Below are 27,356 nucleotides of genomic sequence, written 5' to 3' on the forward strand. Positions count from 1 at the left end.
GTGAGCAAGCACTTGGCTACAGTGGGAAGGAAAAACTCCCTTTTAACAGGAAGAAACCTCCAGCAGAACCAGGCTCAGGGAGGGGCAGTCTTCTGCTGGGACTGGTTGGGGCTGAGGGAGAGAACCAGGAAAAAGACATGCTGTGGAGGGGAGCAGAGATCGATCACTAATGATTAAATGCAGAGTGGTGCATACAGAGCAAAAAGAGAAAGAAACAGTGCATCATGGAAACCCCCCAGCAGTCTACATCTATAGCAGCATAACTAAGGGATGGTTCAGGGTCACCTGATCCAGCCCTAACTATAAGCTTTAGCAAAAAGGAAAGTTTTAAGCCTAATCTTAAAAGTAGAGAGGGTGTCTGTCTCCCTGATCTGAATTGGGAGCTGGTTCCACAGGAGAGGAGCCTGAAAGCTGAAGGCTCTGCCTCCCATTCTACTCTTACAAACCCTAGGAACTACAAGTAAGCCTGCAGTCTGAGAGCGAAGCGCTCTATTGGGGTGATATGGTACTACGAGGTCCCTAAGATAAGATGGGACCTGATTATTCAAAACCTTATAAGTAAGAAGAAGAATTTTAAATTCTATTCTAGAATTAACAGGAAGCCAATGAAGAGAGGCCAATATGGGTGAGATATGCTCTCTCCTTCTAGTCCCCGTCAGTACTCTAGCTGCAGCATTTTGAATTAACTGAAGGCTTTTTAGGGAACTTTTAGGACAACCTGATAATAATGAATTACAATAGTCCAGCCTAGAGGAAATAAATGCATGAATTAGTTTTTCAGCATCACTCTGAGACAAGACCTTTCTAATTTTAGAAATATTGTGCAAATGCAAAAAAGCAGTCCTACATATTTGTTTAATATGCGCTTTGAATGACATATCCTGATCAAAAATGACTCCAAGATTTCTCACAGTATTACTAGAGGTCAGGGTAATGCCATCCAGAGTAAGGATCTGGTTAGACACCATGTTTCTAAGATTTGTGGGGCCAAGTACAATAACTTCAGTTTTATCTGAGTTTAAAAGCAGGAAATTAGAGGTCATCCATGTCTTTATGTCTGTAAGACAATCCTGCAGTTTAGCTAATTGGTGTGTGTCCTCTGGCTTCATGGATAGATAAAGCTGGGTATCATCTGCGTAACAATGAAAATTTAAGCAATACCGTCTAATAATACTGCCTAAGGGAAGCATGTATAAAGTGAATAAAATTGGTCCTAGCACAGAACCTTGAGGAACTCCATAATTAACTTTAGTCTGTGAAGAAGATTCCCCATTTTCATGAACAAATTGTAATCTATTAGACAAATATGATTCAAACCACCGCAGCGCAGTGTCTTTAATACCTATGGCATGCTCTAATCTCTGTAATACAATTTTATGGTCAACAGTATCAAAAGCAGCACTGAGGTCTAACAGAACAAGCACAGAGATGAGCCCACTGTCCGAGGCCATAAGAAGATCATTTGTAACCTTCACTAATGCTGTTTCTGTACTATGATGAATTCTAAAACCTGACTGAAACTCTTCAAATAGACCATTCCTCTGCAGATGATCAGTTAGCTGTTTTACAACTACCCTTTCAAGAATTTTTGAGAGAAAAGGAAGGTTGGAGATTGGCCTATAATTAGCTAAGATAGCTGGGTCAAGTGATGGCTTTTTAAGTAATGGTTTAATTACTGCCACCTTAAAAGCCTGTGGTACATAGCCAACTAACAAAGATAGATTGATCATATTTAAGATCAAAGCATTAAATAATGGTAGGGCTTCCTTGAGCAGCCTGGTAGGAATGGGGTCTAATAAACATGTTGATGGTTTGGATGAAGTAACTAATGAAAATAACTCAGACAGAACAATCGGAGAGAAAGAGTCTAACCAAATACCGGCATCACTGAAAGCAGCCAAAGATAACGATACGTCTTGGGATGGTTATGAGTAATTTTTTCTCTAATAGTTAAAATTTTGTTAGCAAAGAAAGTCATGAAGTCATTACTAGTTAAAGTTAATGGAATACTCAGCTCAATAGAGCTCTGACTCTTTGTCAGCCTGGCTACAGTGCTGAAAAGAAACCTGGGGTTGTTCTTATTTTCTTCAATTAGTGATGACTAGAAAGATGTCCTAGCTTTACGGAGGGCTTTTTTATAGAGCAACAGACTCTTTTTCCAGGCTAAGTGAAGATCTTCTAAATTAGTGAGACGCCATTCCTCTCCAACTTACGGTTATCTGCTTTAAGCTACGAGTTTGTGAGTTATACCACGGAGTCAGGCACTTCTGATTTAAAGCTCTCTTTTTCAGAGGAGCTACAGCATCCAAGTTGTCTTCAATGAGGATGTAAAACTATTGACGAGATACTCTATCTCACTTACAGCGTTTAGGTAGCTACTCTGCACTGTGTTGGTATATGGCATTAGAGAACATAAAGAAGGAATCATATCCTTAAACCTAGTTACAGCGCTTTCTGAAAGACTTCTAGTGTAATGAAACTTATTCCCCACTGCTGGGTAGTCCATCAGAGTAAATGTAAATGTTATTAAGAAATGATCAGACAGAAGGGAGTTTTCAGGGAATACTGTTAAGTCTTCTATTTCCATACCATAAGTCAGAACAAGATCTAAGATATGATTAAAGTGGTGGGTGGACTCATTTACTTTTTGAGCAAAGCCAACAGAGTCTAATAATAGATTAAATGCAGTGTTGAGGCAGTCCATATTTTAGACTAGAGTTAGAGTGCCTATAAAAAGTAATCTTCATGTTTGCTGATTTAACAATATTAAGTTAAAATTTTAATTTAAAATGTAAAAAAAAAAAAAAAAAAAATTTATGGCAATAATTTATAAAAATAAGATTTTTAATCTATAAGTGAAAACAGCTGTACAACATAATCTAAGTTAAGCAAAAACTGACAAATGACAAATTTTGCCTGTCATTTTTTTCTTTGTTTGTTTGTTAGTTTTTAATTTAGGTAACTTTGATTATTTTCTTTAATGAAATAGCCCCCCCCCCCCCCCCCCAAAAAAAAAGTACATTTCCATCACAGAATGCAGTATATAGTACATATACAATACAGAGGTGTGTGTAGTGCTACATTTTCATTCATTTTCTATACCCGCTTACTCCAATCAAAGGTCATAGGGTTGGAGCCTATCCCAGCAGTCAAAGGGGGGGCACACTCTGGACAGGATGCCAATCTATCCTATCAATGTCTGCCAAGAAACAGACGGGGCACACATCAAGAGTTTGTGATACCAGCCAGTATCACATGAAACTTTGACATCAAGCAGCTGTAGCCACCAATGTGCAACTTGCTGTGGCTCAATAAACATCAATGCGCTAATCTAGCTTGGTCCAGACTCTCTGCAGTATGTCCAGTGTAATCATAAATTCTGTGGGTGAAAACAAAAGTTTTTGAGTTGATGTATCTGTGGTCACCATATTTATAAAGGCAAAGGCTACACGCCTAACCGTTTGGGCAGATAAGTCATACATTGAACGCTGCATGCACAACCGTTGGGCAGGTAAATATAATATCTTATTCACCCAACCGCGAACGTGCATTTGACATGTTTGGGCATCTAAACTACGTTTTTTACACCACTTTTTAAGGCTTTATTGCGGCGTATGTTTGACATTTAATGGCACTGTCTTTAATTACTGCAAAAACACCGCAATGGATGAAAACAGACAAACTTCATAAGCATTTTGAACGGAAGCCTGTTAACAACGACGAAACAGTTTTTGAACAAAATGCTGCTTGTTGGCTGTAAGATGGTGTTAGTTTGACACTGTTCCCTGGGTGTGATGAGCCAAACAGAACCGCTTTAGATCACATCTCCTTCGCGGGCTGCGAACCCTCCCGCAGCCGGCAAGAAAATATCCGCCTTTTTTCCCTCCCACATTGAAACCGGAAGTGAGCTTACAAGTGCGCTCATTGGTCGGTTGTGGTTGGGCATATATGCTCGCGAATTTACTTTATTGACCCAACGGTTGAGCGTATAGCCACTCTCATTTAGAAACATATTCCAATACGTTTTGATATTATAGTTACTTGAAATCAAGGAAGGCTTTTGCTGTGCTCACCATATATATAGATTCATCATCATGTGATGATTCATGACCATGAGGCCTGGGTCCATCACTTCGAACTGGAGAACAAACAGTCAAAGCAGTGGAAACATGTGGGTTCTTCCCTGATGAAGAAAGCCAAAGCTGTCTCATCTGCAAGAAAGGCCATGGCCTCTGTCTTCTCAGATGCTGAGGGCATCATAATGATGGACTATCTCCAGAATGGACGGACTATCAATGGGGCTTATTATACTTCATTTAGAAACAACTGCAGGCGAAAATAAAGCAGAAGTGGTGTGGAGTGCTCCAGTGAGGTGTTCTGTTTCACCAGGACAATGCTCCAGTCCACACGTCAGTCATCGCAGTGGCTGCTATTCATGAGTGTGGCTTCAGACTTGTTCCTCACCCACATTATTCCCCTGATTTGGCTCCTACGGACTTCATCTGTTTCCAAACATGAAAAGGCATCTTGCTGGAACATATTCTAACAGTGATAGTGATGTCACATTTGCAGTGAATGACTTCCTTGAGCTCCACGATAAGACCTTTTATGAGAATGGTATTAAGTATGAACTCACATTTGTAACTGTAACTATTTCCAAATTGCCACGCCATAGAGATTACTACCTGCGAGAATATGACAGTAACATGTTGATCATGTATGTTATATGCAGAAACAAAGAACTACTAGGAGGTTGACTCATGGGGAACCACGAGTTCTAGATGTGGTCATTTGTACTATATACGGAGGACAGCTGACTTTTGGGGAAAATCTGTTTACAGTTATGCTGCATTTTTTTTTAAAGTATTGACATAGAAAAATTTCTTGGCTTTTATGAAAGTCTTTATTGAAGGTTTAAAATGTTTTCAGTTGTGTTTAGTTTTCAAATGTTTTTTTTTTGTCATCAATAAGCTTTTCTGAAACTGCTTAACCAGTACATTATTCAATGTAAAGAAATTATGAATAACTGAAGTTTTATATTTGCACTGTGACAGTGGCCTGTGTGAGACAGTTGAGACACAATTGTGCTGTTTTGTCTGGAGTGTGAACATGTTAATTCAGGGTTTGGCATCACATGCTCACAGAAAATGTCCAGATTTGAATCTGCTGTCTGGGATGGTAGAGGATGGACAGACTGATTAATTCTGTCAGGTCTGCAGCAACCTCACATGATTTTATTTTGAAATACAGGCTCTTATTGTGGAAGTGAGTATTGGTCCGATCACCTTGCTGTTTTCACGACTTGAATCGCCATGAAAAAATACATATGTATGACAAAGGATGAATTTCTGGATTTTTAATTGATGCTCCGGACACACAAACACACAGAAGCCACGCCCCTTTTATTATATGGATGGCCTGTTTGTCATACGTGTGAGAGAAGCACTGTCACTTCAGAGTTGGTGTCTTGGGTTTTCTACAGGAAGATGGTTTTGTTGAACAGCAGGAAGACAGAGGAGTGGTGTTCAGTGTTTGGGTCATGGCAGGGCCACGGTGTCTGGGGTCACCGTGGGGTCACTGGCTGGTCACCAGCTCAGAGAAGAAGCAGACTGCTGCAGCGTCTCCATCTCTGTCTGCAAAGTTTTCTTTCTGGGGGGAAAATACCAAATGTTTTATTTTTATTTATTTATTTATTTTTGCATTTCTTTAACTCACCATAAGTTAAAGAAGGAAAATAAAAAAAGAGAGGTTCTGTTTATTTCACTCAAATGCAGCTTTGTTATTGGCATGCAAACCCTGAAGAAAATCTTAAGTCATGCCTTTACTATTCAGATCTCCAAAACCCTTTTTATTCTATACTCTGAAATGACTTTGTATCGAGTAACACCACCTGAACCGAGGGCCACCTCCTGGCCCTGTAACTCCGTCTAATGCACCACCCTCCACACACGCGTTCTCCTCTCTCATCAGTCAGTTTGGTTTGTGTCATGCTCCTGCATTGTTTTGTGTTAGGAGTGCGCAACTGGTGGGGGTGTCCTCAACTGACCTGACTATTCCAGGTTCATCCAGGGGCCACGGGTTCAAGGGAACTATTTTTCTCATTTTGGCTCCTTTTGAAGCAGGGTTTTTTTTTTTTTTTTTTTCCTTTTTTGTAATTTTCTGTCAGCATTGAACGCTGATGAATGCAGGTGTTGGGAGAAGTGACTCGCAGGCTGAAGGAGCCCCACATCCAGGAGGTTTTGGGTTCTCCTCTCTTAAAATGTGCATGTTGTGAACAAAGATGTGACACACTGACCTGAAAAATACCACAGCTTGTATCTGCAGATGTATAAATGGTGTTGATTCTACTGAACTAAATGTCAGGGAGAACAAAATTTATTGTAAAGCTCATAATTGCAATTAGGATTTTTCCATTTCCTCCAAATTAATCTGTGATATAATATATATATATATATATATATATATATATATATATATATATATATATATATATATATATATATATATATATATATATATATATACAACCCCTGGCAAAAATTATGGAATCACCGGCCTCAGAGGATGTTCATTCAGTTGTTTAATTTTGTAGAAAAAAGCAGATCACAGACATGACACAAAACTAAAGTCATTTCAAATGGCAACTTTCTGACTTTAAGAAACACTATAAGAAATCAAGAAAAAAAAATTGTGGCAGTCAGTAACGGTTACTTTTTTAGACCAAGCAGAGGGAAAAAATATGGAATCACGCAATTCTGAGGAAAAAATTATGGAATCACCCTGTAAATTTTCATCCCCCAAATTAATACCTGCATCAAATCAGATCTGCTCATTGACATTGACCCTATGCCATGACATTGACCCTATGTGTCTTTTTGCAAGGAATGTTTTTGCAGTTTTTGCTCTATGGCAAGATGCATTATCATCTTGAAAAATGATTTCATCATCCCCAAACATCCTTTCAATTGTCCAAAATATCAACATAAACTTGTGCATTTATTGATGATGTAATGACAGCCATCTCCCCAGTGCCTTTACCTGACATGCAGCACCATATCATCAATGACTGTGGAAATTTACATGTTCTCTTCAGGCAGTCATCTTTATAAATCTCATTGGAAAGGCACCAAACAAAAGTTCCAGCATCATCACCTTGCCCAATGCAGATTCGAGATTCATCACTGAATATGACTTTCATCCAGTCATCCACAGTCCACAATTGCTTTTCCTTAGCCCATTGTAACCTTGTTTTTTTCTGTTTAGGTGTTAATGATGCCTTTCGTTTAGCTTTTCTGTATGTAAATCCCATTTCCTTTAGGTGGTTTCTTACAGTTCGGTCACAGACGTTGACTCCAGTTTCCTCCCATTCGTTCCTCATTTGTTTTGTTGTACATTTTTTCGATTTTTGAGACATATTGCTTTAAGTTTTCTGTCTTGACGCTTTGATGTCTTCCTTGGTCTACCAGTATGTTTGCCTTTAACAACCTTCCCATGTTGTTTGTATTTGATCCAGAGTTTAGACACAGCTGACTGTGAACAACCAACATCTTTTGCAACATTGCATGATGATTTACCCTCTTTTAAGAGTTTGATAATCCTCTCCTTTGTTTCAATTGACATCTCTCGTGTTGGAGCCATGATTCATGTCAGTCCACTTGGTGCAACAGCTCTCCAAGGTGTGTTCACTCCTTTTTAGATGCAGACTAACGAGCAGATCTGATATGATGCAGGTGTTAGTTTTGGGGATGAAAATTTACAGGGTGATTCCATAATTTTTTCCTCAGAATTGAGTGATTCCATATTTTTTTCCTCTGCTTGGTCTAAAAAAGTAACCGTTACTGACTGCCACAATCTTTTTTTCTTGATTTCTTATAGTGTTTCTTAAAGCCAGAAAGTTGCCATTTGAAATGACTTTAGTTTTGTGTCATGTCTGTGATCTGCTTTTTTTCTACAAAATTAAACAACTGAATGAACATCCTCCGAAGCCGGTGATTCCATAATTTTTGCCAGGGGTTGTACACACAGAATAACAGAAAATAAAATTTCTAAAATAAATAGTTTTCTTTCAGTACTCTAAAATTGAAAGATAAGCTGGGGCTTAAGTTTGCAGTCTTCATTCATTTTTTTTATACCGCTTACTCCAGTCATGGGTCACGGGGGGTGGATCCTATCCCAGCAGTCACAGGGTGTAGTCTGGACAGGAGGCCAGTCTGTTGCAGGGCCACATATAGACAGACAAACACATTTGAACCTACTTGCAGTCTTGTGTTTGGTAAATGATGAATCAGTTTTCAGCATTATTGTTGGTTGAGTTTCTGAATGAAGTAATGATTTCAGCACTGTAACAAATATGTATTGAAACTAGGCATTTTTTTTTCAATAGTTCAGACTGGATCAGTGGGCGTGTCTTACACGGAGCAGACTGGATCAGTCTTTTGTACATAATGTTTTCTAACACTCCCCCCCACCCCATCTCTGACACACACAGATGGGTCTTTTCTTTGAAAATCATTGTCATTTATACAGAACTACAACTTCTTACTGAACAAATCAAAATCAGCAAAGTCAGAAATCACCCGTCTTTTGGCTGAATTACTAAAAGTGACATCAGTCGTTGCATTTGCTTTGCACATTTTTTTTCTCCTTTTTTAATCAGTGTGACATTGTGTGTTGGCAGCAGTCGGAAGCCAGAGCTGCAGCTCCAGCTTGGACGACCCGTTCACCAGTGCCCCCTCCCCGCCGCCCCCTCCTCGCACATATAAACCCTGTTTTGTCTGTCAAGACAAATCATCAGGATACCACTATGGAGTCAGTGCGTGTGAGGGCTGCAAGGTAAAGTGTCACATCTGTGCCCCTTCCTGAAACCTCACAGACAGTATCATATCATGTGATTAACAAGAAAACACAGAACAATTTTTTGTGTATGTAATTATCCTGTAATATACATGTGCTTATAAAACTGTAGAATTGCCTTAGAAAAATATTTTCAAACCCCAGTACCGTTTTTGAATTTGGCCTCTGCAGGGCTTCTTCCGCCGCAGTGTGCAGAAGAACATGGTGTACACGTGCCACTGGGACAAAAACTGCATCATCAACAAGCTCACCAGAAATCGCTGTCAGTACTGCCGGCTGCAGAGGTGCTTCACTGTGGGAATGTCCAAGGAGTGTGAGTGTCTGATCCACACGGGTACACGGTCACCCAGCGGGACGTCTCTTCAAAAGCAAAAACCTTCCACAGGACTTTTCTGCTGAAACACACCTACATGTTAGTGTAGATTAGAGTTCCAAGCCTGTTGGTGAAAATGTGATATCTGCACATTAATTATGGGGAGGTTAGAGGATTCAAAGGAAGCTTTTGGAAAGGTTTTAAGCCCCCCGGCATTGTTTATGTTTCATTTCAGGTTTGTTAGAAAAGAGCAAATCAAACTCTGACGTGCAAGACTGTAATGTCATCCAGCTCATGCACACTTTTTGTTGTCCTGGAAACAATGTGAAGTCAAGCCTGAGATCTTGCATTGGTGCCACATGTCAACATATCCTTCACAGCAGGGAACCACCTTGGATTCTGGATGGCAACCGCTCAGGCAGACAACTGGTCCATCATCACCTCTTGAAAATACCCTTGCCTCTGACCCAGCCATATGAAACATGAGTGCATCCTCGGACTTCTCCAGCCACTGGGGTCCTCAACACCTTCATGCTGGACCATGCATAGAGAAATGTACCCCATGGCCAAAATATGAATACAATGATTCTTCATCACAGTGCAAGTGATAATCCTCATCTTAGTCTCCCTGAGTAAAGAAGAAGAAGGGCCTTTATTGTCATTGTACATTCACTACATGGATGAAATAAAAAAATTTTTCCCTTTGCACACAAAAAATTGAAACCATAAAAATGTTTTCACTCCCATTTTTGCTCCCAGGTCATCACACGCTAAACTGTGTTTTTGTCCAAATGTCATATGTGATGACTTGGGTAGCCCCTTCACATCATTCAGTAGGTGCCAGTCCCTTAGAGGCGAGCAAGACTTCTCTTGGTCAATAACCAGATGGGATATCTGCATCCAAGGTCTATCTAGAGATGCCTGTATGTGGGCTTGCTTAAAATGATAATGTCATAGTCTGACAGAAGCCAGCAGGAGTTGCTGTGCACGTGATCGTCAGTAAACCTCTCTCTCCAGCAGCTAATAGGACTCTGGCCACACGTGATAGAGGCTGGGTTTGGGCTTTCTGGTTAGAGCGACCACCTTCCACACCAGAGATTGAGTTTGTGTTTGGAGGGGAGTGAGTGGGAAGAGTCAGCAACAACACAGCGCAGACGAGAGCGAGTACAGCGGCTACACTTGCATGCACAAAGACTTGGTCCTTGACAGATCCTTAGCCTGGTCCGATGGCTGGGAAATCACAGACGACCAAAGTCTGAGGACCTGCTGAAGCCTTCATCCACCTTCACAGCTGTTGGGTTACAAGCTGTCATCTCATCTGCTTGATCCAACATTGAGGACTTGTCACCAAAGCCTTGTTAGCCGTCTCGTGTTCAGGGCTCCTGCTGGGACTTCTTAGATACTGTAGCAACCACAGAGCACACAATGGCCCAACCATATTTCAGCCCAACAGGTAATCCCCTACTTGATTCGTTACCCAGGTGTCATGACACAGATGAGGTGTTTGACACCCACATTATTTATTAATGTGTGAGGAAACACTAACCTTAACCAGAACCATAACTCAAAGACAGACATGGAAGCTAAACATGTAGTAGAGAAAGAGAGAAACAGCGCTGCTGTATATTAATGCATTTTCCCGCTCGTCGATAAATGATGCGAAAGCAGCACTGGCCAAGTGTAAATATGTGGTGAGTTCAGTTCAAATCTGAGGCAAACATTTTTATTCTACTAAGATGGATTAGAACTTTTTGTGGTACACAGCACCAACTACTGGACAGGAGGAACCTATCCATCAATATGTGTCACTGATTTCAAAACGCTGCTCTTTTCATCCAGATGTGCGGTGCCGTGACATGTCATCATCTGTGTCCAATAAGATTTCAGGGGAGTCCAGCGCAACTCTGGCCTCCGCTCCAACTCCACCCATGCCAAGAAGTGTTCAACATTTGACATTTCCAGTTTCACTGTCGACTCAAAATTTGGCACTTTCTGTTTCAGTGTGAACTTGCCATTGTATTCCTTCAAGATTCCATGAGATTTTGTCTGTCAATCCAGGAAGTTTTTGACATTTCCTGTTTCACAGTGAAACAGGAGTGACAAAATGTGGCACTTCCTGTTTGGGACTCCTGTACCATGAGCGAGCTTCGCATTGCTGCAGGCCGCTGCCCATTCCTTCGCTCGTATTATTATTATTATTATTATCATTATCTATAAGTTGTAACATGACAGTTGATTAGTTTTTTATGCAAATCTTAATTTTGTTGTCTGCTCCTATTTTCTGGGGGTTGTCATGGTGGGCCTGATATAGAGCATCATGTTGATTTGGCACAGATTTTTCGCTGGATGCCCTTCCAGACATAACTCCAGACTTAAAAGTAGATTGGGACATGAGTGGGCTTCAAACTCCAGATCTTATTGTTTGAATAGGAATGCTTGAATGTTTTAAATGTAATTTTCTCACACACTGATGATGGGTGAGGAGGCAGCACCCAACATGGCATTTTTTTCAAAAATCTATAAGGCACATTTTAGAAAATAAATAATGGAGTGTGCACCAATTATGTGATAGATCCACCTTGGATCTGCTGTGGTGACCCTGAGGAACAAAACCCTCTTTATTAGCCAACATGCTGTGACCCAGAAAACACAGACTGTTATGTAGTGGGAGCTGATTGGAGATTCCACACTGCCACATGTTCTCATTGCTGTTTGTCATCACACATTTACACACACTACATAAATACGTCACATGTAACAGACAGATGGTTTCTGATTGCTTACTGGCTGCCACCGTGGGTGTGCAATGGATCTCTGAGCATTTACACAACCTCTGTGGGCCGTCCAGAGTGGGAGGGAGGAGACACGTGTTAAGGTGTTGCATAATCCTGAGCTTCCCTGACATGTGCATGCTGCCTGAGCCCAGTCAGTGGGACACACTCAAACATGTTGGCACCAATACCAAAGCCATTATGAAACGCTAACCCAGTTAGCCTGCTTCAGGTGCTGCCTAGAGTAATAATTAATCCACAGGCCTTGCAGAAAAAAATCTAGATTCTGTACATGTAAGTAGTTACCAAGGAAAGCAGTCAGCTGTGGATAATGTGAGAAGTCCAATTGTTATTTTCACTGTGTGCGTGTGTGTGAGTGAGTGCAAAACAAAAAAACCAAGTGGACAAAATTTGGTGATAATCTTACTTGGGTTTGTGTCTGCAGATGATTACTTTTTGGAGCTGATTTGTCAAAGGTAGATTATTTATTTCAGAGTTTGCGTTGATGTTTTATTAGAGGACAAGGTTAGCAAAGTACATCCAGATAAATGTATTTATGAATTGATACATGAAAAAGGTGTTAGATTGGTGACTGGGTCGACAGATGTGGAAGGTTCCAGGTTGGTGATGTACAACCCCAATTCCAATGAAGTTGGGGCGTTGTGTGAAATGTAAATAAAAACAGAATACAATGATTTGCAAATCCTCTTCAACCTATATTCAATTGAATAGTGTTGTGAAAGTGTAGGAACACGGACCCACAACAGGGGGCGCAAATGAACGGACAATGGAGGAGTCAAATAACACTGCTTTTACTGTTGTGAAACAGGCACAACAAACACAACAGACTACAATCTCGAAATTGAGTCCAATTACAGCGGTGTCGTGTGGGCAGGCTCGACGATAGGAGACCTCTGTCCAAGTCGAACCGGAACCAACCCGATTTCCTCTGCCACCGAACCCCGGGAATACTGGAGCCGCCAAGTCCCGAACTCCCAGGTGGCCACTGCCTCCGCTCGTCGGATCCGGTACTGCTGGCGAGGAACAGAAACAGTCAGGTGTGGGCGCGGCTGCACCCAGCAACACGTAAGGTGGAAACACCACCTCCACCTCTAATCACAAAACAACACTGAAGTGTAGGAATATGTGTACTTATCCAAACACGTCCAATATGGTCTTCAGTGTCCTAAGCACAAGCAACAAAGTATTACGTCTCTGAATGAAACAACTGGCTGAGTTCGTTACCTCTTTGATTGAGCGATATCTCGGCAATGAGGTGGAGATGCCATCCAGCTGATATACCCCTCCGCTGATGGATGACAGCTGTCTCAGTTGATAGGTGACAGCTGTCACCTTGGCTGCTCCTGTCAGGCGGCAGCGCCCTCTGGTGCCTGGAGCCCGCACTCCAGGCAGGGCGCCCTCTGGTGGTGGTGGGCCAGCAGTACCTCCTCTTCAGCGGCCCACACAACAGGACCCCCCCCTCAACGGGCGCCTCCTGGCGCCCGACCGGGCTTGTCCGGGTGGCGGCGGTAAAAGTCGGCCAGGAGGGCCGGGTCCAGGATGAAGCTCTTCTTTACCCAGGAGCGTTCTTCGGGGCCGTACCCCTCCCAGTCCACCAGGTATTGAAAACCCCGGCCCATCCGTCGGACATCCAAAAGCCGGCGCACTGTCCAAGCCGGCTTGCCATCGATGATCCGGGCAGGAGGTGGTGCCGGACCGGGAGTACAGAGGGGCGAGGTGTGATATGGTTTGAGCTTTGAGACGTGGAACACGGGATGGATCCGCAGTGAGGCCGGAAGCTGAAGCCTCACTGCGGCGGGATTGATGACTTTGAGGATTTTGTAGGGTCCTATGTATCGTTCCTTCAGTTTCGGGGAGGCCACTTGTAGGGGGATGTCCTTTGTGGACAACCACACCTCCTGCCCGGGGCGATACGTTGGGGCCGGGGTCCGCCGCCGGTCTGCATGGGTCTTCACCCTCATCCGGGCCTTCAACAAAGCAGAACGGGCGGCACGCCACACCCGACGGCACTTCCGCAGGTGGGCCTGGACCGAGGGCACACCAACCTCTCCCTCAACCACCGGAAACAATGGGGGCTGATACCCCAAACTCACCTCAAAAGGGGAGAGGCCGGTGGCTGATGACACTTGACTGTTGTGGGCGTACTCGATCCAGGCCAGATGAGTACTCCAGGCCGCCGGGTGCGCGGCTGTCACACAACGTAAGGTCTGCTCCATCTCTTGATTGGCCCGTTCTGCTTGCCCGTTGGTTTGGGGGTGATACCCGGACGAGAGACTGACCGTGGCGATCGGAGACGATGTCTGATGGTATCCCATGCAGCCGGACGACGTGGTGGACCAGGAGGTCCGCTGTCTCCTGGGCCGTTGGGAGCTTCGGGAGGGCCACGAAGTGGGCCGCCTTGGAGAATCGGTCCACTATCGTGAGGATGACGGTGTTTCCCTGGGACGGCGGGAGGCCCGTGACAAAATCCAGGCCGATGTGAGACCAGGGGCGATGAGGCACGGGCAGCGGCTGTAGCAGTCCCGATGTCTTGCGGTGGTCGGCGTTGCCCCTGGCGCAGGTGGTACAGGCCTGGATGTAACCCCGGACGTCGGCCTCCAGGGACGCCCACCAGAAGCGCTGCCGGACGACTGCCACGGTTCTTCGCACCCCAGGATGACAGGAGAGCTTAGAACCGTGACAGAAGTCCAGAACTGCAGCCCTGGCTTCTGGTGGGATGTAGAGTTTGTTCTTCGGTCCGGTTCCGGGGTCCGGGTCTCGTGTCAGGGCCTCCCGGACGGTCTTCTCCACGTCCCAGGTGAGGGCGGCCACGATAGCGGACTCCGGGATGATGGGATCCGGGGGATCCGACGACTCCGTTTTGACCTCATCTTCATGTACCCGGGACAAGGCATCCGGTCTTTGATTTTTGGTCCCGGGACGGTAGATGATCCGTAAGTCAAAACGGCCGAAGAACAGTGACCAGCGGGCTTGCCTGGGATTCAGCCGCTTGGCGGTCCTGATATACTCCAGGTTCCGGTGGTCAGTGAAAACCGTGAATGGCACGGACGTTCCCTCCAACAGATGTCTCCACTCCTCAAGAGCCTCTTTCACCGCAAGGAGCTCTCGATTGCCGACGTCATAGTTCCGTTCGGCTGGGGTCAACCTGCGGGAAAAATAGGCACACGGGTGAAGGACCTTATCGGTCTTCCCGCTCTGGGACAGCACGGCTCCTATCCCTGAGTCCGAGGCGTCCACTTCAACCACTAACTGGCGACTAGGATCGGGCTGCACCAGAACAGGTGCAGACGAGAAGCGCCGTTTCAACTCCTTGAACGCGGCCTCGCAACGATCCGACCAGGTGAAGGGGACTTTTGGTGAGGTCAGGGCTGTCAGGGGGCTAACTACCTGACTGTAGCCCTTAATGAACCTCCTGTAGAAATTAGCAAAGCCTAGGAACTGTTGCAACTTCCTACGGCTTGTGGGTTGGGGCCAGTCTCTCACCGCCGCAACCTTGGCCGGATCAGGAGCGACGGAGTTGGAGGAGATAATGAACCCCAAGAAGGACAAAGACGTGCGGTGGAACTCACACTTCTCGCCCTTCACAAACAGCCGGTTCTCCAACAACCGCTGCAGGACCTGACGTACATGCTGGACATGGGTCTCAGGGTCCGGAGAAAAGATGAGTATATCGTCTAGATATACGAAGACGAACCGGTGCAGGAAATCCCGCAAGACATCGTTAACCAACGCTTGGAAAGTCGCGGGAGCGTTTGTGAGACCGAACGGCATGACCAGGTACTCAAAGTGACCTAAGGGGGTGTTAAATGCCGTCTTCCACTCGTCTCCCTTCCGGATCCGAACCAGGTGGTACGCATTTCTAAGATCGAGCTTGGTGAAAATCTGGGCTCCATGCAGGGGTGTGAACACTGAATCCAACAGGGGCAACGGGTATCGGTTGTGAACCGTGATCTCGTTCAACCCCCTATAATCAATGCATGGACGAAGTCCGCCATCTTTTTTGCCCACAAAAAAGAAACCTGCGCCCATCGGGGAGGTGGAATTCCGGATCAACCCGGCAGCTAACGAGTCCCGGATGTAGGTCTCCATTGATTCGCGCTCAGGCCGTGAGAGGTTGTACAGCCTACTGGACGGGAACTCACTGCCCGGAACCAAATCAATGGCACAATCATACGGACGGTGGGGGGGAAGAGTGAGAGCCAGATCCTTGCTGAACACGTCGACAAGGTCGTGGTACTCCACCGGTACCGTCCCCAGATTGGGCGGGACTCTGACCTCCTCCTTAGCTCGGGAGCCGGGAGGAACCGAGGAACCTAGACACACCCGATGGCAGGTCTCGCTCCACTGAACCACTACCCCGGACGGCCAATCAATCCGGGGATTGTGCTTCAACATCCAGGGAAATCCTAAAACCACACGGGAGGTGGCCTGAGTCACAAAAAACTCGATCACCTCCCGGTGATTTCCTGACACCACCAGAGTTACAGGTGGTGTCTTATGCGTGATCGGAGGGAGTAGGGAGCCATCTAGTGCCCGAACCTGTACAGACGAGGTAAGCGCCACCAGAGGGAGCCCTATCTCCCTGGCCCATCTGCTGTCCAACAGATTCCCCTCAGAGCCCGTGTCCACCAGTGCTGGGGCCTTCAGGGTTGAGTCCTCATAAAGGATCGTGACTGGGAGTCATGTGGCAATGTGGGTGTGTCCCACGTGAATGTCTCGGCCCACCCCTAGCCCAGTCTCTAGGGGCGGGGCGTTGGGGTTTAACCACTCGGGGCAGTCTCTCATATGGTGCTCTATCGCACCACAAACAAAACAAGCTCCGTGGGCCCGTCTCCTCTGTGCATCTGGTGCCCTAAATGTTGCCCTACTCGTGTCCATAGCTTCGTCAGCAGGGGGAGCTGTGGCCCCACGGAGCGCAGGGGACGTGGAGCGTGGGGAAGGCGGAGCGCGGTCGGAACCGGAAGGGAGAGGGACGGCGCGTGCCCGGCCACGCCCTTCGTCTCGTTCCCGCCGACGTTCTTCTAACCGGTTGTCTAACCGTATGACAAGATCGATGAGCCCATCTAAATCCCGCGGTTCGTCCTCATCCACCAGGTGCTCCTTAAGAACCAATGACAGTCCGTTTACAAAGGCGGCGCGGAGGGCAGCGCTATTCCAGCCGGACCTCGCAGCCGCGATGCGGAAGTCGACTGCATAGGCAGCTGCGCTCCGACGCCCCTGTCTCATCGACAGTAGCACAGTTGAAGCGGTTTCTCCTCTATTGGGGTGATCGAACACGGTTCTGAACTCCCTCACAAACCCATCATATGTCTGAAGGAGCCGTGACTTTTGCTCCCAGAGCGCTGTAGCCCAAGCGCGTGCCTCGCCGCGAAGCAGGTTTATTACATAAGCTACCTTGCTAGCATCAGTCGCGTACATAACTGGACGCTGTGCGAAGACGAGCGAACACTGCATAAGGAAATCCGCGCATGTCTCCGCACAGCCTCCGTACGGCTCTGGGGGGCTTATGTATGCTTCCGGGGAAGGTGGGAGGGGTCGTTGAACGACCAGTGGAACGTCAATGTTACGCACAGGGTCTACGGGAGGGAGAGCCGCAGCGGCGCCCGGAGGACGCGCTTCCACCTGCGCGGCGAGAGCCTCCACCCTGCGGTTCAGGAGGACATTCTGCTCGGTCATTAAATCTAACCGAGTCGTGAAAGCGGTGAGGATCCGCTGCAACTCACCGATCACCCCTCCCGCGGACGCCTGCGCGCCCTGTTCTTCCATTGGCCGTTCAACAGCCGGTTGACGCCCCTCGGGATCCATGACGCTGGCCGAGATATCCTGTTGTGAAAGTGTAGGAACACGGACCCACAACAGGGGGCGCAAATGAACGGACAATGGAGGAGTCAAATAACACTGCTTTTACTGTTGTGAAACAGGCACAACAAACACAACAGACTACAATCTCGAAATTGAGTCCAATTACAGCGGTGTCGTGTGGGCAGGCTCGACGATAGGAGACCTCTGTCCAAGTCGAACTGGAACCAACCCGATTTCTTCTGCCACCGAACCCCGGGAATACTGGAGCCGCCAAGTCCCGAACTCCCAGGTGGCCACTGCCTCCGCTCGTCGGATCCGGTACTGCTGGCGAGGAACAGAAACAGTCAGGTGTGGGCACGGCTGCACCCAGCAACACGTAAGGTGGAAACACCACCTCCACCTCTAATCACAAAACAACACTGAAGTGTAGGAATATGTGTACTTATCCAAACACGTCCAATATGGTCTTCAGTGTCCTAAGCACAAGCAACAAAGTATTACGTCTCTGAATGAAACAACTGGCTGAGTTCGTTACCTCTTTGATTGAGCGATATCTCGGCAATGAGGTGGAGATGCCATCCAGCTGATATACCCCTCCGCTGATGGATGACAGCTGTCTCAGTTGATAGGTGACAGCTGTCACCTTGGCTGCTCCTGTCAGGCGGCAGCACCCTCTGGTGCCTGGAGCCCGCACTCCAGGCAGGGCGCCCTCTGGTGGTGGTGGGCCAGCAGTACCTCCTCTTCAGCGGCCCACACAACAAATAGACCACAAAGACAGGATATTTAATGTTGAAACTGATAGACTAATTGTTTTTGTGCAAATATTTGCTCATTTTGAAATGGATGCCTGCGACACATTTCAAAAAAGCTGGGACAGTGGCAACAAAAGACTGGGAAAGTTGACGAATGCTCAAAGAACACCTGTTTGGAACATTCTGCAGGTGAACAGGTTAATTGGAAACAGGTGAGTGTCATGATTGGCTATAAAAGGAGCATCCCCAAAAGGCTCAGCTGTTCAGAAGCAAAGATGGGGCGAGGATCACCACTTTGTGAAGAACTGCATGAAAAAATAGTTCAGCAGTTTAAGAACAATGTATCTCAACGTTCAATTGCAAGGAATTTAGGGATTCCATCACATAATATGGATTCCATCCATAATATAATCAGAAGGTTCAGAGAATCTGGAGAACTTTCTACACGTAAGCGGCAAGGCTGAAAACCAACATTGAATGCCCGTGACCTTCAATCCCTCAGGCGGAACTGCATTAAAAACTGTCGTGGTTTTGGCCTGATCAGGGCGTTGAGCCCATTTTTTTTCCCCTTTCTGTTCTCCTTCTGCCCCAGTTTTGTGTTATTAGTGGTTGGTTTTCATCCTGGTTTATTCTCTGTTCTAGTTTTGCTGTTCTCATTTCGGTTGGTTTCTGTTTTACTTTTACATCATGTTTTTTTTGTTTTTTTTGGTTTGTTTAGTATGTTCCTGTTTAGTTTTTGCTGTAGTATTGATTTCCTGATCAGTTCACATGTAGGTTCTTTTTGTTCTCATGTAGTTTCTTTTGATCTCACTCCCAGTTATTTATGTTCTCACTCCACAGCCCTGCACCTGCTATTGTCTTCATTATTCCTCACACCCAGCTTATTATGTTCACATCACTGCACCTGCCCCATGTCTTTGTTTATGTCTGCTTTGTGTTTTCATTCACTCCCACTCTTGCACCAGCTCACGTGTCTTTGTGTATTACATCACTTCAGTTTGTGCACTCCCCTCCTCACTATCTTGACTGTGTTATTTGTTCACTAGCCACGCCTCCTTCTAGATTGTTCCTCATGTGCACCTCATTGACACCACCTGTCCCTTGTTTCACACTAATTAGCCCACATGTATTTAAATCCCAAAGTCCTTCACTTCCCCTTCAGATTGTTGTCTCAGTACACTTTCCAGCGCCCATCACAGTCCTGTTTTTGTCTAGCCGTGTATCGTACTTCTGCTCTGTGTTTCCTCGACCATGCCTCTTGCTTCATCCCAGATGTCGGTGTTTGCTCGTGCCTCTGACTCCTGCTTGTTCATAATTGCATCTCTGCTGCGCTGACTGACTACATGCGTACAGAAACCAAGCCTGGAATAAAGACCATGATTTCTCCAGCACCTAAGCCTTGTCTGGGAGTTTGCATTGCGGGTCCAGCCACTCCTGGTGACGGGCTCCCGCCCGTTCTGACAAAAACCAACATCATTGTGTAAAGGATCTTACCGCGTGGGCTCAGGGACACTTCAGAAAACCATTGTCAGTTAACACAGTTCGTCACTACATCTACAAGTGCAAATTAAAACTCTACCATGCAAAGCGAAAGCCATACATCAACAACATTCAGAAACGCCGCCGCCTTCTCTGGGCCCGAGCTCATTTGAAATGGACAGACACAAAGTGGAAAAGTGTGCTGTGGTCTGATGAGTCCACATTTCAGATTGTTTTTAGAAATCATGGACGTTGTGTCCTCTGGACAAAAGAGGAAAAAGACCATCCAGATTGTTACCAGCACAAAGTTCAAAAGCCAGCATCTGTGAAGGTATGGGGGTGTGTTAGTGCCCATGGCATGGACAACTTACACATCTGTGATGACACCATCAATGCTGAAAGGTACATCCAGGTTTTGGAGCAACACATGCTGCATCCAAGCAACGTCTTTTTCAGGGATGTCCCTGCTTATTTCAGCAAGACAATGCCAAGCCACATTCTGCATGTGTTACAACAGCGTGGCTTCATAGTAAGAGTGCAGGTACTAGACTTGCCTGCCTGCAGTCCAGACCTGTCACCCATTGAAAATGTGTGGCGCATTATGAAGCGCAAAATACAACAACTGTTGAACAACTGAAGTCGTACATCAAGCAAGAATGGGAAAGAATTCCACCTACAAAGCTTCAACAATTAGTGTCCTCAGTTCCCAAACGCTTATTGAGTGTGAGAACTGAGCTTTTTTTGAAACGCGTTGCAGGCATCCATTTCAAAATGAGCAAATATCTGCACAAAAACAAAGTTTGAATATTAAATATCTTGTCTTTGTGGTGTATTCAATTGAATATACACTCAACAAAAATATAAACGCAACACTTTTGGTTTTGCTCCCATTTTGTATGAGATGAACTCAAAGATCTAAAACTTTTTCCACATACACAATATCACCATTTCCCTCAAATATTGTTCACAAACCAGTCTAAATCTGTGATAGTGAGGACTTCTCCTTTGCTGAGATAATCCATCCCACCTCACAGGTGTGCCATATCAAGATGCTGATTAGACACCATGATTAGTGCACAGGTGTGCCTTAGACTGCCCACAATAAAAGGCCACTCTGAAAGGTGCAGTTTTATCACACAGCACAATGCCACAGATGTCGCAAGATTTGAGGGAGCGTGCAATTGGCATGCTGACAGCAGGAATGTCAACCAGAGCTGTTGCTCGTGTATTGAATGTTCATTTCTCTACCATAAGCTGTCTCCAAAGGCGTTTCAGAGAATTTGGCAGTACATCCAACCAGCCTCACAACCGCAGACCACGTGTAACCACACCAGCCCAGGACCTCCACATCCAGCATTTTCACCTCCAAGATCGTCTGAGACCAGCCACTCGGACAGCTGCTGAAACAATCGGTTTGCATAACCAAAGAATTTCTGCACAAACTGTCAGAAACCATCTCAGGGAAGCTCATCTGCATGCTCGTCGTCCTCATCGGGGTCTCGACCTGACTCCAGTTCGTCGTCGTAACTTGAGTGGGCAAATGCTCACATTCGCTGGCGTTTGGCACGTTGGAGAGGTGTTCTCTTCACGGATGAATCCCGGTTCACACTGTCCAGGGCAGATGGCAGACAGCGTGTGTGGCGTCGTGTGGGTGAGCGGTTTTCTGATGTCAATGTTGTGGATCGAGTGGCCCATGGTGGCGGTGGGGTTATGGTATGGGCAGGCGTCTGTTATGGATGAAGAACACAGGTGCATTTTATTGATGGCATTTTGAATGCACAGAGATACCGTGACGAGATCCTGAGGTCCATTGTTGTGCCATACATCCAAGAACATCACCTCATGTTGCAGCAGGATAATGCACGGCCCCATGTTGCAAGGATCTGTACACAATTCTTGGAAGCTGAAAATGTCCCAGTTCTTGCATGGCCGGCATACTCACTGGACATGTCACCCATTGAGCATGTTTGGGATGCTCTGGACCGGCGTATACGACAGCGTGTACCAGTTCCTGCCAATATCCAGCAACTTCGCACAGCCATTGAAGAGTGGACCAACATTCCACAGGCCATAATTGACAACCTGATCAACTCTATGCGAAGGAGATGTGTTGCACTGCATGAGGCAAATGGTGTTCACACCAGATACTGACTGGTATCACCCCCCAATAACACAAAACTGCACCTTTCAGAGTGACCTTTTATTGTGGGCAGTCTAAGGCACACCTGTGCACTAATCATGGTGTCTAATCAGCATCTTGGTATGGCACACCTGTGAGGTGGGATGGATTATCTCAGCAAAGGAGAAGTGCTCACTATCACAGATTTAGACTGGTTTGTGAACAATATTTGAGGGAAATGGTGATATTGTGTATGTGGAAAAAGTTTTAGATCTTTGAGTTCATCTCATACAAAATGGGAGCAAAACCAAAAGTATTGCGTTTATATTTTTGAGTGTAGGTTGAAGAGGATTTGCAAATTCAACAGATTCAAAGGATTCAAAAGAATTTTATTGTCATATGCACAAAGGAACATGTTCCCTGCACAATGAAATGTGTTTACTGCATTTAACCCATCCTAATTGCCAGTTAGGAGCAGAAGTCGCCTTTAGGCGCCCGGGGACCAGCTCCAGATGTATTTCCTGCCTTAGGTCAACAGCAGGGCTCAGCAAACCATGACCGGTCTCATGACGACAAACGACACATACATAAGCTGGCCCGGTACATGAACACATATAAAAAGCACACACAAGGTGAGACTTGGGAAAGAAAAACCTTCATTGCTGCTGCATTGAATCATGCAGCAGCAATGCAGGAAAAAACCCATCAGCACAATGAACAATGATCACACACAACAGGACGAGAGACGACAACCGTATTGTATTGTATTCTGTACAGTATTGTACTGTATTGTTTGTTGTATTCTGTTTTTATTTACATTTTACACAACCTCCCAACTTCACTGGAATTGGAGTTGTATCACATATGTAAACGTGGTACTGTGGCCATCCCAAATTAGTTTTACCATTGGTTCCCTGGTTACCATGGAAATCTTGTACATCTGATAGTTGTCAAAGATAGTTGTAGTACTGATGATGATGATTATTATAGTTTATAATAAAACAGGCAGCATGGTGGCTTGCTGATTAGCACTGTTGCCTCACAGCAAAACTGTGGAATCTAGGGTTGCCACCCGTCCCTTTAAATACAGAATTATCCCTTATTTGACAGTTAATTGTTGCATCCATTATTGAGTCAATGCAGGACGTAAATTGTTCTGTATTTTCATAAATGTCCCACACACTCATCAAAACTGAATAATGAATGAAACAAAACATGAAATATTAAGGGCTGCCAAGTCATCTCTGTACCTCACGTCGGGTCCTTTAGCGAGGAAACAAACCCTCACAGTTTCATGTTAATAAAGCACTTAAAGCTTTAAGTATGACTAAATGCTTTTTTCAAAATTAAATATACCACTCCTTGGCTGGTGATAGTGGTCCTGAGGAGCTGCGGTGGGCGTCCTTATTTTCAATTCTGATAGGTGGCAACCCTAGTGGGTTCCCTCCAGGTGCTCCAGCTTCCTCTCACTTCCAAAGACATGCAAGTTAGGTGAATTCAGGTGTGAGTGTGAATGTGTCTGTTTGTCCGTGTGTTGCCCATTGACTACTGGGATAGGCTACACCACCCCCCCCCCCCCCCCCCCCCGCGCTGCCCCGTGACCCTTAATTAGAATAAGCAGGTGCAGAAAATGAATGACTGATATGTACAACATCCACAGCTTGATTGTTTAATTGATGATATAGGTTCACAGTTAAGAGTAGTAATTCATCAACTATTAAAATCAAGAATATAAGTACTTAACCTTTTTACTTGCACCTCTAGAGGTACTGTTATTTATTGTGTGTTTGTAATGATGACTACTATTGTTGATACACATGTAATACCGAGTCCCAGTTGATGCATGATTCAGTTTCTTTTAGTGTTTAATTTAATATGTGTATATGTATTAAAGAATTATTAACTGAGCGTGAGAAAATATTGGACCGAGGTGTTGACAGTATGTGCGAAAAACATTGAGGTCTGATATTCCTGTACAGAAGGAGTGTAACGGAGGCCAGCAGGTGTCGCTGTGCATATGTAGTTAGTAAAGCTCACTCTCAACAGCTCAAAAGGATTCTCTGGTCACAAGGCCAGAGCCCTGGATTTTAGCTTTCTCATTTGAGAGTCAGACCCCCATGCTGAGGATCGTGAGTTCGCGTCCCGCGGGGAGTGAATGGGCAGAGTCATAACAACACAACGCAGAGTGCAGCCACTACAGGAGCAAGCAAGGTTAATCATTTGTTTATATTATAGATATATAAACACGAACTTACAGTATCACCCGAATATGAAAGCTGTAGTCAGACCTGTTTGCTTCACCTCCATGAAGAATTTGCTAACAGATGGTCCGGTCATTAGCTGGTAAGCTTTCAATCTATTTTTTTTTTTTCTGATACTATTTAGATATTTATGGAGTATGTTCATGTTCAACTTTGTTTTTCTAATCGTGTTTTTAGCTTTCTGGTTTGTAATGAATGTGATACGCATTCCGGACCGATTGTCATGGTAACCGGTCTGATATGGGAAAATATCAAGCCAGAAATCAGCCAATCAGAGTGCGCATAGCATCACAGCCATATAATAAACATGTTTATTCATTTGATAATCTTAACAAATATATATAGTTGGATATTTGTAGGCATATATTGCATTTTATAGTACATATTGGATGTTGGCACCACAAGCGGTAACATCCCTCCAAGTGTACCATCACCTTCGTTCGAGCAGGCGAGTAGGCCCAGCCACCACAAAAGACCCAGGGGGGCCTGCTTGCAAAAGCAAGGGACTGGCAACTACTGGCTGACCTCTGGGAGACGGTTGAGATTCCCGGGCATCATTGCGGCAACATCGCTCCATCCAGACATGGTGTTGATGTCCGGGGCAAGCAAGCAGGTGGTGCTACTGGAGCTAACTGTCCCCTGGGAAGAGCAGATAGAAGAAGCTCAGGAGTGGAAGAGGGCCAAGTATGCTGATTTGGTGGCTGAGTGTCGTAGGAATGGGTGGAAGGCCTGCTGCAAGCCCATTGAAGTGGGGTCATCGGGTCCTGGGACTCTTAGGGACATGTGGACTGCATAGGCAAAGAGCCTTGAAAAACATGATTGAAGCTGCTGAAAAGGCTTCATGTTGGCTCTGGTTGAGGAGGGAGGCGCGGCACAGTGTGCTACCTGGACACAAGTCAGGGCTTGTTCACCCTTGGCTGGGTCACTCAGGTGAGACCTGAAACACCCTGTGACCCCGGTTACTTCACTGAAGGATGTGACCAGGTTGCACCACATTTCAGTATTTTCACTCACCCATTATTTTGATTCCAAGCTATTTTTTTATGATTTCTGAATTCCATGCCTTTATACGGATTAAAACGTAACAGTGGTTGAATACCAGAGTTTCATTGAATTATGTGACCATGGCTTCCATTAACAGTCTGTTTCAGTATTTCACTAGTGTCTGTTATAAACAGGAACCAGTTGTTACACAAAATTTCCAGTATGCAGAATCTCTCCAATCATTGCCACTAATGCTGTAACTCCTTTGGCATTGTCACAAGTATTTTGATGTCTTTCCTTACGAGTAACATTCATGCACGATCTGTCAGTAAGGGCTATGTTCCATTCTTCCTTCAGTGTCTTGTTTAGCTCATACAATAAAGGCTCTTGGTTTTGGATTTTTGATTTACAGATTTCAAGGAGGAAATGTCCCTTTCATAGCTCATAAGTTTCCTTCTGTTTCTGCAGCAGTGAGAAATGACAGGAACAGGAAGAAAGGGAAGCAGGAAGCAGTGAAGTTGACAATCATGGAGACTTACGAGCTGACGGCAGAGCTGGGCCTGATAGTGGAGAAGATCTGCAGAGCCCACAGAGAGACGTTCCCTTCCCTCTGCCAGCTGGGAAAATACACCACGGTGAGTCACTACAACAGACGTGACTGTTAATATCATCTTCTTCAACAGAGAGAAAACAATATGCAGGGACACTTGAGAATAGAGCCTAACTATATGAATATGAATCCTGACTAAGAATATAACTACTTAATTTTCCTTGTGGCTGCCAATGAAAATCCTTCACTTCATCTGATACAATCATTCAATGTGTTTTACAGTGTGTGTGTGTGTGTTTTACACACACACACACACACACACACACACACACACACACACACACACACACACAGTGATGTCTGTGCCTAAGGGACCTTAGTGATTTTCCTGTCTGCTGGGGAATCGAAACAGAGATCAGCTGGTCACAAACCCATTGCTCTAACCTCTTTTCCAGCCTTTTTCAAAGAGTGAAACACTGTTTGTCCATGACTGACCCCTACTGGTCCATGAGGATATTGGTAAAATATTACATTTTAAATTAATATAATTTAACCTAAAAGTATGTATTTTATTTATTTATGTACATATTTATTTTATTAATAAATAAAATTAAATTATGAAAGAAATTTGTTCATTTGTAGGACAAAACATTTCCACAAAGTGGAGCTTTAGAAGCAAAGCATATTCAGTGACGTAGCTCTTTCTCTTGGCATAACTGAGGTCTTATAATGCAGAAGCAATTGTTTGATTAATGATGGCGTTCCTGACACGATGCACGCTGGGAACAATGAGACTGTTCACATGACTGATTTAATTGTTGGAATCTACTGTGCCTGAAACCTTGCTTGAAAAGGTATTTCATATCCCAGGATATAAACCTCATGACTAAACCAAAAAAGCAACGTGGATTTTTTTTTTTTGATGAAATAATATAAAAACAAGTGCAAATTTGCACTGTTTTCCATACACTGCAAATAATAATAGTAATAATAATAACGCATTAAGCATTTTCATGCGGAAAAGTGTGCTTGTTCCAATGGATTAAAAACAAGCTCAAATCTGTTCTTAAAATTAAAAGCCCTCCAGGAAGTAAGAGCTGCTTCTTCTTCTTCTTCTTCTTCAAGAACATAATAATTGGGAAATCAAATCAAAATAACTTTATTTATCCGTTAGGAACTTCATTTGCAGACAAAGCGCCAGTACGAGCGGAAACACACATTTTATACATGATAAAATCCATAAAAATCAACACTTCATCAACACTTAATAAATATAATTACAAAAGCCAGTAAAAGCCAAACACAGCCTGCTTAAAGAACTAGTCACATTAGCTGCTGTTCAGCAGGCGGATCGAAGTGGGCAAGAAACTGGAGGTGGCCCTCTTAGTCCTAAAAGGCAGGGACCTGAACCTGCGACCTGATGGTAAGAAGGTGTAGTGCTGATGCAGAGT

At 44.9% G+C, this 27,356-nt stretch overlaps 1 protein-coding gene across 1 annotated transcript in view; it reads left to right on the top strand.

The window, feature by feature from the left end:
- LOC117514021 (retinoic acid receptor beta-like) overlaps nucleotides 1-27,356 on the top strand; it is a 38,591-nt gene that overhangs the window by 1,637 nt on the left and 9,598 nt on the right. The window contains 3 exon segments of the mRNA XM_034174302.1: nucleotides 8,678-8,832; nucleotides 9,025-9,166; nucleotides 25,824-25,990. Of these exon segments, the coding sequence (XP_034030193.1) occupies nucleotides 8,678-8,832; nucleotides 9,025-9,166; nucleotides 25,824-25,990 (464 nt within the window).

Source organism: Thalassophryne amazonica, chromosome 7 (genome assembly GCF_902500255.1).
Source record: "Thalassophryne amazonica chromosome 7, fThaAma1.1, whole genome shotgun sequence".
NCBI classification, from domain to species: Eukaryota; Metazoa; Chordata; class Actinopteri; order Batrachoidiformes; family Batrachoididae; genus Thalassophryne; species Thalassophryne amazonica.